The sequence below is a fragment of the Mesitornis unicolor genome, unplaced genomic scaffold, assembly GCF_000695765.1.
Source record: "Mesitornis unicolor isolate BGI_N332 unplaced genomic scaffold, ASM69576v1 scaffold11737, whole genome shotgun sequence".
Classification (NCBI taxonomy): Eukaryota; Metazoa; Chordata; class Aves; order Mesitornithiformes; family Mesitornithidae; genus Mesitornis; species Mesitornis unicolor.
This window is the reverse complement of record NW_010198443.1, coordinates 38,274-56,507: the sequence shown is the minus strand read 5'-3', so window position 1 is coordinate 56,507 and position 18,234 is coordinate 38,274. Positions and strand designations below refer to the sequence as shown.

Sequence of the window (18,234 nt, the reverse complement as noted above, 5' to 3'; positions counted from 1 at the left end):
CCCTACAAAATCCACCTTTCGGTATATGAACCAATACCCAGTCCAAAATAGGTTCATATATAACGCATTCATATGGGGATGCAGCTGACTTTTACACCAGACTGGGAACTGAATGGTCACAGGATCCTGCTCGAGAGACAGACAGGCATGATTTGTGGGTAGATGGTTTTGCCAGAATAGCAGCGTATGTGTGTGCATGGATACAAGAAGATTTAAAGAACAGAGGGTGTTACAAAAACACTGATTTGTTATGAAATCACTTCAAAAGTGCGAAGGAGGGACATCTGATTTCTGCTATTCCACATGAAATATAACTGTACTTTATCCCTTTATATAGGTTCCAACCTTGATGATGGACACTCAGTTTTCAGAATTCACTCCAGATATCACCCCAATAATGCTGGCGGCTCACACCAACAACTACGAAATCATCAAACTGCTTGTCCAAAGACGGGTAACGATTCCACGCCCACACCAGATCAGATGCAACTGTGTGGAGTGTGTCTCCAGCTCGGAGGTGGACAGCCTGAGGCATTCCCGGTCAAGGCTGAACATCTACAAAGCCTTAGCCAGCCCTTCGTTGATTGCCTTATCAAGTGAGGACCCCATCTTAACGGCCTTTCGACTGGGCTGGGAGCTGAAGGAGCTCAGCAAGGTGGAAAATGAGTTCAAGGCTGAATATGAAGAGCTTTCACAGCAGTGCAAGCGTTTTGCTAAGGATCTTTTGGATCAAGCACGGAGTTCCCGAGAACTGGAGATCATTCTTAATCACAGAGATGATCAAAGTGAAGAGCTGGATCCCCAGAAATGTCATGATTTGGCAAAGCTAAAGGTAGCAATAAAGTATCACCAGAAAGAGGTAAGTCATCTAAATGCAAAGGTGTGTGAAGGCTTGATGTATTTGGTAAAATGATTTCCAGGTTTGCTAGCTCCAAAAGCTTTTCCCAGTAGCTGCTTTTTTTACAGGAACCAAAAGCTAGAAGCGGTTTCCTGGCTCATGAAGGCCTTGACTGCAGGAAATAATACACAATTCACTCCTGCCACCAAACACTTCCTTGCACCCATTCAATACATAAGGGCCAGAGAAACGACAGCAGCAAAAGAGAGCAGGAGAGATCAGAAGCACTCTCACTGTCCCAGGTCTCCACGTTACCAGCAGTTTTGGTAGGCGAGAATGCTGATGTGGTGCTAAGAGGTGAATCACGTCATGCGAATACTTCTTCACACCTGAAACACCTCAGGTGAATTCTTGCTCCTTGATTCATCCGTGTTTTAGGAACTGAGAAGCAATTCCCAGAAATTCAAATTCCTGCCTACAGTACCAGGAAGGAAAGACATACTTCAGCTAAAGGGCACAGAGCCTTTCAGAAGCACTGCAACTCCAGAGATTTATAAGTTGGTTCAATAAAGGCCGTGACCCCAAGGAGAATGCTGACAGTAGTTTCATTAGTTGGCTCTGGATTTTCTTTCTCCTTCCAAACTTGGACAGAATTTAGCAGATGATATATTACTGTTGGCCAGTGATATTCCAGGATATCTGAAGGAGGAATTTAGCTTGCTTGGTTGAGGAACTGAGTTGCAACATCTATTACATTCTTCTGTGTCCAGAGGGTGACAGGAGTGGCAGAAAAGCCTGCCACATTACTCTTTTCACTGTCTTCTCTGCATTTGATGCTTTTTTTAATGCCTTGACCCAGATGAGGACAGCCTGATGTGATACATCCCACCTCCCTTAATGGCTGCTCATGCCATCCAAGGTACAGTAGCCAAGAAGTGAAAGATGGAGCTTTTCCTTTCATCCCTTGCACCTGTTACACCTCCTGAGTACTGGCCCCTTGACGCACCAAGCTGGAGCTGAAGCCTCAAGCTTTCTGGGATCTAGTATGTGGTCACTTACTGGCCTTACTGGGCTACTCCAGTGCAGTGTCAGCCTTTCGCTGGCTTCATCTCATGTCTTCAGTCTTGCTGACAGGGTTAGGTAGCACCGTAAGTGCTTTAGGGCCACGAAGGTAGTGAAGAATCAGTCTGGAGAAGAGTAATATCAGGTCAAATGTTCCTCGAATCTAAGAAAGGCCAGAGGCTCTACATCTTTCTTTATACTGGCCTGGTAGCCACAGGCGCTGTGCCCACAGACACCCTTCAGCAGCTAGGACATGGCTGGCACTGCTGGGTGTAGATCACTGCTGATTTCCATGTCTTGTCACAGTTCAGGCTCACTGGTGACATCCAAGCATAAATCTGTGGCTCCCTTTGTCTTGTGTTCCCAGTAAGAAACTGCAAGTCTGAAGGTGTTCACTGTATTCGAAATGTAGCACTGAACAGGTCTGAAGCTCTTTTATTTTAAATTAACAGATTTATCATCTTTGCATGCTTGCTTGACAGTTTTAACCTCTTTTATTACCCATATTTGACTGAATTCCAAGCATATGGACAAATTCCATGTTTTTGTGACATACTCATGACAGTTCCAGCACATAAATGATAGCAAATATGCTCTGTGTTGCCAGCTAAAGGCACTGCTGTTTCCAGGTAGGATATTGGTGGGCAGGGACAGAATGAACGAGTTTGGGAAACCAGCACTAAGGAACCTCCTCATCCTACCTGGATGCATCCTGCAGGATGGTGTTTGTAATATAACAAAATATTGCTGTGGTTTTCTAACCAGTTCCAAAACAAAACACCAAGCAAGATACAAACATCACTGCCAGCTTCTGAAACAAATCAGTAGGAATATTTGATAGGGAGACACTGAGAAATGCCTTTTAATCAGGATTGAAAAGTATCAGACAGAGAATTTCTGTGAGGACAAGAAGGAAAACAGAAACAAGTTTGGTTTTGTGAAAGACAGTTCTGCAGAGAGAAACAGCAGACTTTTAAACAGTAGATCATCTTGTTCCGCTGAAGCTTTTTATGTCTTAGCGTTAAATGGGATTGGATTGAGAAGCTTTCCATATTTTAGCATTGACAAAGTTATAAGTCAGATCTTTAGTAGTCTAAGACAAAAATCCACAGTGGACCTTAGTTATTTTCTGGGGCTGTAAATTGTTACTGCAGTTGTTAGTTCTTCATATTTGGCATAAAGAATGCATAATCCTGCATTGATTCTAGATTAATTACTGGACAAATTTCCTACAGCTTTTTTCTTTTTGAATGAAATAAACCTCAAGATTTCCCCCCAAATATGAAATTATTTCGTATCAGCTTAATGGGGCAGATACGTTCAACTCCAAGATTCTTTCTAGAGAAGTTGTTAAGAGGGAGTTGATAAAGAGATCGTTGCCTTTGGATGGATGGGCAGTACAGTGTGTTTTGGGTAGGGAGTAGATCTTAAAGTTACTGTTTCTTTGTACCAGCATAAGTGATCTGGGAGCTCAAGAGTACTCTTCACCAGATACAGTGAAGTATTCAGTGTCCTTCTCTCCAAGCCATTTCAGATGAACCCACCATGCCTTTTTTTCTCCCGTTGCACTTCCATATTGAAGAGTAGGAGCCGGTTTGTTCCAGGAACAGAAAAGTAACAGGATTCAAATTTCTAGTGCAGATTGATGATCTCCAGCAGTGAATGTAGGGAACTGAAAAAAATTCCCAATGGGAAAAGCTGGACATCTATGGGCAGTTCTTGCTCCAAATTGGGCCCTTGGAGGAAAGCTGTTTAAAGCTAGTTAGGCTGCTAAATATGCAGGTAAGTGGGTAATAAGTTTTTAAACAGAGTATAATCTGATTAAGTGCCAAAATCCTGTTGGAGATTAGACACTTATCTTGCTGAGGCATTTTGAAATTCCACTGCTGAATGAGCTGCATATTTTGGCACCTAGCTACAGGAGAAAAATGTGATCTTTCATGTTAAGTTCTACCAAACTTAATTTTTTAGCAAAATTAGCAATATCAGCCCTGCCACAGACACAAATCCCTGCTCTCCACACTGAATCCAGTCAGCATCCTCATGGTATGCACAACTTTATCTTTGGATCTGGCCTGATTGCCTCAATCGTCCTTGTGATGGGGGGAACCTCTTCAGGTCAGCCCTTCCTCCAGAGGAATCCCAGCCTCATCCCAAAGGCTCCTCCTCGGTTCATATCTGAGGTAAATCCCACTGCATTTCTGCCTCATGACACAGACACTGGTTTTGTCTTTACAAGGGTAGAAAAAGCTCCTGTTCTACCTCCTGGGAGGTAAAAGTTTTTCATTTCTCCCAGTCATTACATGTGTTTAGTATGTTATAAACTGGAAATTGTGTCGCTCATGAGGAAGAAGACCTATTTCCTTTGGAGGAGGGCCAAAACAATGGAGAAGATATTTCTTGCTTTTCATGTTTGTTTTTAATAAGCCCATATATCCTAGAAAGTAAATTACTGTTTATGCAGAAGGAAAAATTTCAATTACACAAGAAAGATTAAAATGTGCCCTGAGGTAGCTTTGGAGTATATTTTATGGTAGTAAATGTTAAAACCAAGCTGTGCAATGTTCACAAGCTCCCTCTCCGTCTCATCTTAAGTATTGACTGGTTGTGTCCTCATTTTCAAATTACAAAAGACTCCTGCTTATTTCTTTGGAAGATAGAGAGGATTTAATAGTGGTGATCACTGTTTGCACGGCAGTCACAAAATATTTGAAAAAAATGAGGGCAGCTTTAGTGCACTGTGAAACACGACGAGTTAGATCCAGCACAGACACATCAGCTTTCTCCAAGTCCACTTTCAAAAGAAATTATTTTTGTAGGGTCACGGGAATTCATGGTCTAAGAGATAAGTAGGCTGTCCATAAATTCTCTGTAGTGTATGGCATTTGTCTTCATATTATTACTTTTCAAATTCTTTTATTCATGACTAATTCTGGAAGGAGAAAGGTGCTGAAGACTTAATAGGAAAAGGCACAACTCAGCTCTTGAAGATCAATCTTCACTACGCTGTTCTGGTACCAAATTAGCTCCACATTTGTTAATTTGTTTGCATTTCTAAGAAAACATGGAGAAAAGTCATCTCTTAGGATGTGGCCAGTCACATAAAGCACAGTTGTATGAACAGGTGTACCATTGCTGTATTAGAGAATCAGAGCACAGGCTGAATGCAAATACAATTTTTATGTCCTTTAAGGTTTTTTTCATTGTCAAAATGATGTAAAGCAACCATAGCATAGCAGTGAATCAGGTCTATTGGAGCAGATTTCTCCTTGTATATAACATTCTGCTAAGCCACAAGAATAGCAATACGCATTCAGCCTATTCCTGCTTTCGTGCTCTCCACCACAGCTCATTCACATCTTCAGAATGAAGAGAAACATCACAGTAGTGGGGTTTTAGTGCTTTGTATTTTTCTGGTACTGATAGTTGCAGATGGCTGTGCAGGTTGAGTTTGTCTGTAAGAAACACACACGATGCAAGGCACTCAGAAAAAGATGTATTTTACTTATGACTGTATTGCCTAGCACTTCCACTGAATTAGATCAAAGGAGTGCATGAAATTCCCTCTCAGAAGCCTTAACCTCTTACTCTCTGTACTCTAAAACAATGACAGGAAAGGAGAGAAGTAGAATTGTTTGCTTTTCTAATTTCAAAAGAGTGCTCTTTGCTGTTTGCTCTTCAGGATGAAGCTTGAAAAGTTTTAGTTCTCTTTTTTTTTCCCAAGACATTTGCATAGAAAAGTACCTCCTGAGATCCAGTACTGGAGGGAATGAATAATCATTCCTGCCATGCCCCATATTTTTCAGCTGTGTCTTGACTCTCGACAACTGCAGTGGCTGCAGTTAGAAGCACAGCATCATTCTCCGGGGAGGATGCATAAACCTGGCAAATTTCTAAGGGCGCTTCAGTCAGTGTATAAAAAGAGCTTTTAAAAATATCAAAGATGCATAAAGAAAATGAAATGTGAGGTCTGTGAAAATCAAAGCTCATCTGCTGCACCTTGTTTACCTGTTTTGAAAGCCATTCAGGTGTCTTGATGGAGAGCCACAGATCTTGCTTTGCTTGCAGGCAGCACTAAGTTACTCTCCTGTGGTTTTGTCTGTTTTCTTGCCATAGTGCCTGGAGGTAAGATGATACAGGGCTGAATATTTGTACTGTGCTCTTTAAAGGCACAATAAAAAGTTCGCTTTTCAGTGAGCCTGCACAACTCAGAAGATTAATAAGCAGACTTTTACTTTCAGGTTTCTAGAATGAAATCATACCATGTCATGAAAAGATCTTTATTGGGACTGGATGGGGGAAGCAGAGCTGCTCCTTGTGGAGGCTTTTTTCCTTTCTAGTGACTTGGAACTTCCATATCCCTTATGATATTATAATAGATGGTGAGCGTGGTGTGGTTATGCTACTTCCAGATCTGTCCTCCATCACAAACCCAAATGTATGTTTAGGGGTTTCTAAAGCAGCGAATGTCCAAATGTCACCTTTCATTTTCCAACAGCAGCAGCAGCAGCAGCAGCAGCAGAAGAAGAAGAAGAAGAAGAAGAAAAAGAAGAAAAGAGGAAGAAATATTCAGAGAACTGATGCTTCATCAGTTTGTCAAAGACGACTTGAATGTTTATTTGAGGAAACAGCATTATTTGGTATATTATTCACGTAACAACAAAATGTTCCAACTTGATGAAGGTTAGCCACATATTGCAGCTGTCACAGAACAGAACTGCAGAAGACTATCTCTTGACAGCAAAATCATCTCTGACTAATCTTGCCATCCACAAATTTGAAAAAACAGCATAAGACCGGTTTGTCAGTCAAGGACAAGGACTCTGCTTGTGTTAGTGTAATGTGTCGCAGGCACTGCCTGGATCATTCTTTAAGTCATTTGTGGTGCCTTGTTCCTCTGACTTAAATGATCTCTTGGACAAAGACAAGAAATATGTTGAAAGCTAAAGGGATTGCCACTGTTTCAAGAACATTCAAGGATGATTTAGTGAATTTGTCGGTTCCCTTAACTTCATGTATCCCATCAGTCTTCTTGCCAGCAAGAGGCGAGTCTTGGGAAGCCAAAGTTAAAGTACAGGACGTGATTGATTTGCTCTCTGTAGACAACAGAAACTGGAAAGAAGTGACGCCTTGTGTGTTGTATAAGCCAAGTGCTCAGTCTTGCCACGTTTGAAGGTCTAGTGTGCCTTTCAGAGTCAGCTTTACATCAGCAGTGAAGAGTACATCATGTTATTTCATACTTCACTTTGAATAATACCCTGAAAGAATAAACTCTGTGGAAAAATAGTGCTATGGATTCTCCCTTTTGGATGTAGAAGTGCTCACTGTGATTTATCAGATTCCTGTGAATCTCAGCTTTACTTCTGTCACTTAGTGAAGACCATTATGAAACTATAGATAAAAGAACAGAGATTGCATTTCCCCTACACCTCTTATGCGTACATAAGATCCATCATCATCCAGATGAGCCATTTAGATGTCTCATCATTGAGAACACCATTACCTCACAGTTCTTCTCTCCAAGAAAAGTGGTATAGATGGGTTAAGCAGAACACTTCCTGCCCCGCCCCCAACCGAGATCTTGTGCAGAATGGCATTTAAAAGCTGTAACTGCAGGTTTTGGGTTCTTATCCTTTCACTGCAAACCCCAACTGGTTGAGTAAACATCCTTCAGCAAAGCATTTGTCCTCCTCACCCTACAATGGTGATATTACTCAGAGGCAGAGGTAACCTTTCGAGGTTCCCCAGAATGTGAGAAGTGTTTATCGTATGCTGGTCTGTTCTTTCCTGGATACTGGGCTAAATTTACTCGTTCAGTAGAAGGTGAGGTAGAAATAGAAAAAAGAAACCAAAATAAATAGTTTCAGCATAGATATTTTTCAGGTCAGAAAGGCAGCAAATGAAAAATATTTTTAGGACTTTTTATTAACACTAATAGGGTAAAGTAGGTATGTATTTAAAAATACTTGTGAATGACTTTTAAAATTCTCATGTTGGCTTTACTTATCACTTATTTAATGTAAATGTTAGAAATTCACTAGGGAGAATAAACCCAGCCTTTTACTTAAAAGTCAATATCTGCTCCACTTCAGCTAAAACCTGTGAGAGCTCCCAGTATTCGTTTGCAAGATCTGTAACTCTTGAAGTGCTGCCTGCAAGAGGACTTGAGGAAACTGCAAGATTCATCTCTAAACAGTTTTTAGCCTGAGTGTTTTTTCAGGGTTTCTGTAGGATATGTCCCATATTCCCTGTTCAGCTCTTGGAAACCAGTTAGTGTGTGGTAAATTAACTGGTTCTCTCTTAGTTACATCACTCAGATTCAGTCCTGCAGCACTGCCTTTGTAAGTCCAGTCTGTACCTACTCAGGAATGTTTGCTGAAATACATCCTACGGGAATTTATTTATCAACTGCAGTCTGCTCAAATAAATGCTGAAAGTTTTGCTCACACCTGCACTTTTGCTCGGGGTCTGGCCCAGAGGTGCCATGCTCTGGTGGGGTGTCTGCTCACAGAGGTTGGCCTCCAGAACCACTGCTCAGCAGCTTGGCTTTATTCAATGCAGAATTTATGCTTGCACTTAAATCCTGCTGACACGGGCCATAAATACAAACCTATAGCTAAACACACGTTTAAGTGCTCTGAGCAGAGACAGATTTAAGTTCAAGCTTAAATACTATATTAATTGATTCTTCCATGGGTAGGTAGGTACCCAGGATTTGCAAGCTGCCTCCTTTGTCCTAGAATATGTGGGACCCCTATTATTTAGCCATTAGGTGTTTACCCTCTGCAGCTCACACCTCAGCAGCAGAATGTAAATAACTTTGCAGCCATTAACAACGTTGAACTTTAAAAAGAAATGCGCTACAAAGAGGATTTTCTTATTCATCTCACTGTTTGCAACTCTGCAAACTTGAGGAGGCTGCTATTTCTTATGTAGAATATCTGGTCTCATAGGGCTTACTGGCTCTCTGCAGCAGGCATCAAATTAGGCCACAGATAGTTTCTCTCTTCTGTCTTGGACTAATTTAGAAATGCAGCTCTTTGAGTATTGCCCACTGGAATTTCCTTTAAGAGCAACCAAACTGATACAACAGCCGCACTTCCTTTCTTCCTCAGTAGGACATGCAGGCAGAGTGCACAAAGCAGAAGCTCTGCAGGATGGGACAGGGATTTGTGCTAGTGGAGAAAGGCAATGGCATTTATCCTTTACATGATAGGATTCGCAGGAAATCTATGTTCTTTACAAACCTAGCTAAACTATATACTTATGCTCCTATATCAGACACTGCAGTTGCCTCATTGTCACACAGACTGCAAAATCTAGCTGGGTTCATATGGAAATCTGCCTTTCCAAAGTCAAAGTAGCTTTAATTGTAGAGGGGAGCAGCATATAATAATATTCTCAAACAGAGTAACCTTGCAAGTATTCAGCTGCCATGTTTTAGATGCTGTGGGATGCAGCGCTGTTGGGGAGATCTAACGTATTGAAATTGGTGTCAGACAGGGGAACTAAAGTGAATTTCATGGCTCCCATGCCACATTTGGCTCTCAGTGGTAACCTCATTGGGAGCTGATGTAGCCGACTGATAGAAGAACTCGGTCCTGCTTATTAACACAGGGCGCTGCAGTTACAAATTAGTGCTTATTCATCTATGAAGAGCATTCGCTATCACCATCCTCAGCAAGAGTACAGAAAAGAAATCCAACAAACTCCAAACACAAGAGCCTGTTGGCAGCCTTCACGATAATCAGAAAAAATGCTGAGAGCTACTGTGCTCAGCCCCTCTGATGTCTATCAGGGAGCTATTTCAGTTGCTCCCCGAGGCATTCACATCTCAGCCCATCTGTGTCTGATCCTAAATTACTTATGACTGTGAGAGATAAGGGATTTCCCCATAGATAAGGGGAGGGGGGGTGGAACATAATTTCTGTGTTTGATATTTATATTAATGGCACAACATGCAGAAAGCATTTATTTCCTGAGAAGTAGAATTTAGGTGACATAAAAATATCAGTAAAGATGAGATATTAAGAAAAAGACACTCCATCCAAACAGCTTCTTTTTTTCCTCTTCAAAATTTTCCACTTGGTAGAGGATCAGGTGACAGGATGATGAATATTGAAAATGAAATTCTCTAATAGCACGATCCAGCTGCAAGCCAAATGTTACACAAAGACCCTGGCAAGAATGAAGGAAGAAAGAGAGAACATAAAAGACTTTGTATTGCAGTAGCCTCTACCCTCAAAGTGCTTCCCAACCGTGACTGAATTTGCTGATCTCACTTCTTGGAAAGGCAGAGATGCCTGTCCTCATTTTCAGAAGCCAGGAGGCTGAGCATCTTGCCCACTGGTGACACGGTGGTGGTGTCCTCAGAAGAAGGTACTCTGTGTTGCATATTATCTCCTAGGCATTAAGTGAACTGTGTCTTCAGGTAGGGACAGGTTCTGCTCAATGGGTAATGAAGAAGGAGCTTGCTCTCTGGATCACCTGCCCCTGAAATGCATCTACAGGCTTTGTCTACAGGTAGGGACAATGCCAGCACTACCACAGGCTTCGTAGCATTGAATACTTCGTACATTAGCTGAACTGAATATAGATGCCACCTTTTGGCAGCATTTATTTTCATTAATGCGACTGTCAGAGCATTCTCGATCACATCTGTGGGATGATGTCTTGTGCTGCCATTTGTCATAGAGTGGAGGCTCCTATAATGCAACAATCCTTGAAACACAATGCTCGATACTGTGCTTATATATTGGAGAAATTTCACTGTTTGCGAGTCATCTGTTCATCTTAAACAAATACAGAGCTTCTGCTACAGCACCTCTGCCTCTGATTCCGGACATGTACAAACCTGGGACAATGTGCACTTATTAAATTATCACGATCTCTCCTTTTCATCGTGCAGAAATTGTAACCGATACCAAATCCTGTCACATGGTCATGTGAAATGATACAAGACTGTAATATAAACATGCACTGTTTCTATCTATGACAAATGAAAGGCTTTGCAAAAAGGTGAAAAAACATATTTGGGACCCTACTTACATGGAAATTGAACTTGTACTCAGGAAAGGTCTTGGCATAAGTAGTGTTGGAGAAGTCAGTTTGCTTTTCCAGATCACAGTTTTATTTGCAAAGTAGAAATAATATTGTTTCCTTAACTTTATGAATAAATTTGAAATTACGGATGATCACAAAAGTTCCACAGCATTATTACAGTTCCAGACTACTTCACACCTAAGAGGACTAAAGCTGAGCTTTTTCTTGGTTTTATATTTTATGTTCATTGATTTTGCAGTATGAATCCTAGACAGTCTTTAATGACTTGAGCATTCAATGGTTTAGTCAATGAATTTGATGGTTTAGACTAGGTAACAACACCTAGAAACAAAGATGAGGCCAGCATTCACAGGACTACGTAGGGAAATAGCTGATTTCTGGATTCTTACAAGTTAACACAAACTTACTGTAAAGCAATTGGTTTTTTAGACAGCCCACCAGGGCTTAGTTGACTTCTTTGTTATAATTCAGAATTCCAGTGTTTCTGTATAGTGTAAATTTTGTTTTTCAGTCAGCTGTAGTCCTTGCACCACTTGAGATCTAAGCTGCAGTATTTACTGATTTTAAATCTGTGATTAATAAATTGGACTAATACGAGTTAGGAAAAGTCTACATCAGTAAGTGCTTAGCCTTACCCGTAATAAAGATGGCATTTGATGGTTTCAGACATTAAGGAGAGTTTCTTTCTGTGGTGTGCTTAAATTTCCCTTAGGCCTTTTTCAGTGAGGTTGCAATGGGCTTGATTGGAAAATCTAACGGCTTTTTCCGTTTCCATTCTCTTTTGCCAAGCTGGTCTTTAAAGCTGCTCTTTCATGATGTGTGAATTTCTCTCCATTTGAAGAACTAACATTAGATACAACACAGAAAACAGATTTTAGAAATGAGCTATTAGGCGGAGAAGAGGCGCTTTTAAGATGCTTGCAAGTTGCACAGCAACCAGAAGAACATGAAGTCATTTGATTTCTCAAGTGACTCTGACTTTGACTCAAGGGAAAAACAGTTTTATTCTCCCCTTAGAGCTTTCTATCATATGTGATAAAGAGAAAATGTGTTTATACATTATCCCCCTCAAAAAAAAGAAAAAAAAGTTGTTCTCATCTCTGAGAAACAGCAGTATCTGTTACCATGTAAATTACTGCAGAACGCATCCGGTCACAGCTCCTGTTTGTGATCTTAAATGAGAAAATACAGCAGCGTAACCTTCTGTTTCTTCCAGCTTTTAGACATAACACGCTGACCCTTCTGAAATCACAGATTAAAACCCAAGCAAATGACAAGCAATGCTTGATGTTTTTTCAGTTTCTGTAGTATTTTTTCTTTCCCCACTGTCCTCAGACTTAGAATTTTACAGTAACATTTTCTCATTGTTACAGGGAACAGGTCTTGGCCTTTTCTGGAGATTCTCACCACATCAACTGGTGTCCAGTTTCTGCTGTGTGCATGTGTAGGTTGATTACAAATCAAATGAGTTTCTGATTTTGTTTTCTGATGCCCTCTGGAGCACGGTGTCACTTGTATGTTAAATGCAGCAGTCCTGTTTATTATAGTAATAACACATAAACATCCAGCTTCATAAATGCCAGATATTCCTCTTGGAGATCGTGTTTTCATTACTAATTTTGTTTCGTCCATATATTTGAACTACCCAGTCCAAAAATGGTCTAATTCTGATATAAACAGCCTGTTACAGCATGTAAAATATATTCACAACTAGGGGTGGCAAAACAGTAACTTGTATTCAGAACCGGTCCCTTTGTTACGGTGGCATAGTCGTTCAAGAACTGGATTAAATTGCAGTGGTGAAAGAGTGCTTTGCCTGATAAAATCCTTCCTGCATGGTGGCACTACATCCCTCCCAGAAACCCCTTTTATATATCGATGAGCCAAGTGTAAGAAACAGCACTGTCATCTTCAGGTTACTCACCGCTTTGAGTCGGCTTTATCAGAGGTTTTGTCTGTCAGATAAATGCTGCTCGTATGATTGTGTCCATGCAAAGAGTGACTCTTCCTGACATAGCTGTGATCATAGATGAAATTATATTGCTACAGGAGCATGTTTATCAATAACTGTATCCATGCTGGGGCACTTTTTCTGATATAATTACAGCAAAATAAGTATTACAAGCATCCTCAGAACAGTAGGTGAGATTTTCTTTTCAGCTTGCAGAGCCCAGTGAGAAATTTGAATTTAGGAGATCAGATATATAACTTCATTAAGACGGATTAGAAATCATATATGTAAAGAAAAACACAGTTGTTTTGGTCTTGCCAACATCTCTAATTAGCTATGGGTGTGAAAAGTTTTCAAAACCTCTGTGGCTGTCCAGGTATTATCAGGAACACAAAGTCTTATGGCATAGACCAGAGATATTTTGGCTTGAGTGTGAAATTCCGAGGGCTGTCAGGTATTAGAACAGCCTGAAGTAGCTGCAACCTGAGCATGTCTGGTGTGGAGTCACTGAGATGCAATAAATAACCATCATAATGCTATTTTTTACAAAGTGAAAGTTAACTTTACAGTTTCTCTTTTGGTACTGTGATCAAAGGTTTCTTTTTACCTCTGCTTAATCTCTTCCATGTTACAACTGCTCTCTTCCTTAACAGCAAGGCACATTTACAAATGTGCCATCCCACTTCCTAACAGATACCACCTGGCTGACCTTCACATTACCGCGTGCTGTCTGATGGCCAGGCCAGCCCACACACACATATGCTATACATTAACTACGTGCTGCACCCCACACACTTCACACTGGAGACGTTCACTCTGCCTCTCTCACAAACACTTAGAGCTTTACACCTTTTCCCTCCTGTCACATCTTTTAGTCACTTCTTAAAGATGCTGACAGGGATTTGTTTGAGCCAGTTGAAACATGAAACACTCTGAAAAAGAATATGCTGAAACAGAAACACATGGAAAGGGAAAAAGCTCGTAGTAGTTTTCGTTGTATCACTTTCGCACAAGGCTTCATGTGTGGTGAGTGACTGATCTACATACGGATGCTTCAGATAGAAAAAACCTCAGAGAACTGAAATCCTATGTAGAAAAACAGGAGCGAAATCTCCCTCCTTTCTTCCCCTCATCTCCAAAATACACTTTTCCACCCCATAGCCAGCCCAAACTTAATATAAGGGTCTGTGTGGGCTCTGACACATATGTGAGGGGGAGTGCACATGAAGTACCAGTCAATAATAATCTTTCCTTTTTTTTCCTTCTCAGTTTGTTGCTCAGCCAAACTGCCAGCAGCTACTAGCAACACTTTGGTATGATGGTTTTCCAGGATGGAGGCGGAAACATTGGGCAGTAAAACTCTTGACCTGTGTCACCATTGGACTGCTATTTCCTGTGCTATCCGTGGCATACCTGATTGCACCGAAAAGCAGGCTGGGACTGTTCATTAAAAAGCCATTTATAAAGTTTATCTGCCACACCGGCTCTTACCTAACCTTCCTCTTCATGCTCCTGCTGGCGTCGCAGCACATCGTCAGGACTGACCTTCACATGCAGGGGCCACCTCCCACCATCGTGGAGTGGATGATCCTGCCCTGGGTTCTAGGTAAAGCAGAAACACAAAAATGCCTGAGCCGCGGACACCTGACTCGCACCCATGGCAGACTTATTTCTGATCTCAGCACCATCTGCATGTAAAGAGATTTGGCAGCTGGCTTCAGTAACTGCATAAAACAGCTGGGCTCCTTCTGGAACAACAGATTCTGTTGGCCTAGGGCTTTTCTGCTGTTCATATTGCCATCTGACATGCCCTTAGACATGACCCTGAGTAAGCTGCAGCAGACACGGCTTTCTCCCTGCTTCCTCCATGCTCTGTGTGAGGAGTGGGTTAGGAATTAGCTTCTGGGTCATGCTAGTGACAAATAGTGTCACTTCACATGCTGGCTTAGCTCTGCTGGCTGGTATGTGGCAGGAGGCAGCGCTCAGAGCCTGTGTTTTCTGTCGCCTTCTCACTGATCAGTGTGCAGGTACCAGACCTGTTTATTCCTGTGCTCCCAGACTCCCAGATAGCCCAAAGTAAGGCAGAAAAGGGAAGATAAATCTTACTCTGTGCTGATAAACACTGACTAAATCAATATCGAGAGCTCTAGCATAAGCAGGAGAAGGAGGCAGTGTTTATTATCAGAAAGTTAAATGTGAAGCTCTTATTCTGGTCTGGCTTGGGCAACCACAACGGTGAAAAGACAGGTGGTGTCTGTGTTCACTGGGCCCCAGCTCCTTGTTTCTGTGGTGGCTCTGAATCAGGCTTGTTCTGTGCTGAATGAACCTGGCTGTTCCCTGTGCCAAACCTAAAAATACTGATAAAAAATGTTGAAAGAAACTAAGAGTTGCAAACATATTGACAAATCACTTTCCATTGTGACCCAGGGCACTTTGCTCCTTGCATAGCTCTACGACAACTTACAATTGGTAACTCAAACCTCGTTATCTTCTGGCATTTTTGGCATTGAAATGTATGTGTTGGTAGAAACTTCAGAATAAGCTGAGAAGGTTAAATGTCTTTTCTGAGCTTAGGTGATCTCTTCACTTTAACTTCATGGTTAAAATTGAGGGAAATAGTAGGCATTTCAGCAAAACTGATTTGCAGATGAAAGAAGGATAATCCATTTTAAAAATCCTTTCAAAATCACCTCTTACAGCTGTCTTCTCGAGTTCCTTTGTTTCAGATAAACAGGGATATTGTGGGACTGTTTATTAAATAGAGAAATTAGAACAGTTTCACCAGATTAAAGGTTATTATTTAAGAAATATCTTCCACTATAAAAAGAGAAAGAGAACAGGCACACACAGCATTGCTGTAACTATAGTAACCAGCAACGATAACTCACTATAAATACAGTGTATGAGTTCTTCAACAGGCTCCTCTCCGTTGATTTATTTTGTGGTTTTGTGTGCATGCAAAGATTTGGAGGCAGCTGTAATAAAATTACCTTATTGGCCTTGACATTATGCTTGCCTGACCATTGACCTGCTCAGGCTGGCAGCTGAAGAGTTAAGATTGATATTTGGGTGATTGCAACAGTTCATTTCAACATGATCTGCTCTTCAGCTTGAACTTTCAGGTCCTAAAACTTGAGCTGCAAGTAGCATTTCAGTGACCACTGCAGTATCCCGTGGTTAGGAATGGGTAGCAGTTTGGGTAACTGTACTGGTAATGTACCTGGAGGTGTATTTTGTTGGTTTGTTTTTCTTTGCACACATGTTTCAGGTCTTCGTTCAAGGATAATGTTGTAAACTGGCCTATTCAAAATATCTGGGGGCTCTGAAGACATTCTCGGAAGCGTGTAGGTGGTGAAGGAGTCTAGCTGCCATTTGCTTTTTAATGGGACTTTGGCTTTCAAAAATACTTACACAGTTCTACAATAAAGGACATAAAAGTTACTTAGAATTGCATGCCAGGTTTAGCAGGCTGGTAAGGAACTTCAGAAGCTGCCTTGCACCCCTCCAGCTGCAAGGAAGTATAATGGAGGTTAGCAAGTGCCAAAAATTATTACCAAAAGGCATTTTGGAGTTGAGATGATGGGCTCTGGCCATATCCTCGGGAACAAATACTCACCTCGCAAAACCCATAGCCAGATTTGACATTAGGTGAGTCACTGCTGAGAGATGCAACGCCAGGCTGCAGTGCCTTTTTTCATGCTGAGTCCTACCTTTTCTTTCCCCAGCTAGTCCCTATGGGCTTTTTGTGCAGCAAGATGAATAAATACAGTGACTGTGCAGAGAGAATTAATCCACTCCTTCCTGCTTTGGTGTGATATTTCCAGGTCAGGAAGGAAATGTACTGGCACACCGAAGCTGGTACTTGTGTCGCACGTTCTGCAGAGAAAGTCAGAAAAAATCAGCACTGTCCAACTGAGCAGTGAATTACTGCTAGTTTCTATGAGAGCAGACAATCTATTAGAAACTGTGCCAAATACAGTTGCTTAAATAGTTTATTCATGTAGAACAAATTTCATCTGACCCAAACCGCTCATACTCGTTATAATTAACGTATGTTTCAAGCAGTCTCCTTATGTGTATATCTGGAGCCTTGGATAGGAAACCTAGGTCTTTTTCATGTCAGCTGCATTCCCCACAGAGTTGTAAAATGCCTCATAATCAGCAGTATTACACTTATCTGTATCAGATATACACAGTGGTTTACTGGCAAATAATGCCTCACCATGACAATGAACTCTCTTTCTTCCTACAGGTTTTATCTGGGGAGAAATAAAGGAAATGTGGGATGGTGGATTCAATGAGTACGTACATGACTGGTGGAATCTGATGGATTTTGCAATGAACTCCCTCTATCTTGCAACTATTTCCCTTAAAATCGTTGCCTACGTCAAGGTACAGTAACTTGGGAGAGAGGATTTGTAACCTGCATGTGAGAACTGTAGTACACAGAGTAGAAACTGTCAAAATCAAAATTGCACGTCAAAGAGAAAGTTGCTTTTCAAGCAGTCCAGTTTTGAAAATTCATCAGGAAAGCTTATTAATTTGTTTGGAGAATTATTTTCCTTCTTGTCCTGGGCATTGGGTGGAAGTTTCGCCACTTGCTGCCCATTTTGTAGCTACTCAGTTGCCAAAGATACATTTTATTTCCCATATCGATGCTGGACCTTTTTCAACAATGCTACACAGAGTGAAAACATGATTTTTAAATAAACCAGTAAAGGAAAGACAAGAGTAGGGTTACCTGAAAACATCTACAGCCAAGATTTATACTCTGTAGTTCATGAGCCCCTGGTAGAGTACTTTCCAGGGGTTTGTGAAAAGTCTACTAAGAAAAGGAAACCTGCTGGTAGGAGACTTCTGTCCGATATAAAGGAGTCCACATCTCCTCCTCAATGTATAGTTTTAAACTATATGCAAGGAAATGACGAGCACGTTGGATCTTTAGCACCTTGTAGCTTCTTCACTGTCATGTTCCATTTGTGATGAGAATGCACAGCAGAGCTCCTCCTCAAAGGCTCCATCCACATTTAGAAACTGTTGATGCTCCAAGTCAGCCTATGCACATGTTTTGAAGCCAGAGGATGGCCTGAAGCACTTTCCTTCTGTCTCTCAAAGACACAGAGAAGACACAAATGGCCACCTGCAAACATCCTTATTCAGTGGCTCTCTCTGCCCTCAGTTGGAGCTGCGTGCTTGGGCTGGTTCTTTTCTTGGTAGGAATCGGCAGTAACTTCACTACCATTAGTGTAATTACACAGGTGAATATCAAATAACTGGAGTCTCCTCCTTGGCCACATACGTACTTTCTAGTTTTGCTGTG

The 18,234-nt window shown here is 41.3% G+C and overlaps 1 protein-coding gene across 1 annotated transcript in view; it reads left to right on the top strand.

Annotated features, from left to right (window-relative positions):
• Positions 1 to 337: 337 nt before the first annotated feature.
• The window catches only part of TRPC5 (transient receptor potential cation channel, subfamily C, member 5), a gene marked incomplete at its 5' end in the record, with an annotated part of 43,425 nt that continues 25,528 nt past the window's right edge, over positions 338 to 18,234 (top strand). Inside the window, 3 exons of the mRNA XM_010189153.1 lie at positions 338 to 859; positions 14,184 to 14,520; positions 17,167 to 17,306. Of these exons, the coding sequence (XP_010187455.1) occupies positions 338 to 859; positions 14,184 to 14,520; positions 17,167 to 17,306 (999 nt within the window). The remainder of the gene's footprint in view (positions 860 to 14,183; positions 14,521 to 17,166; positions 17,307 to 18,234) is intronic.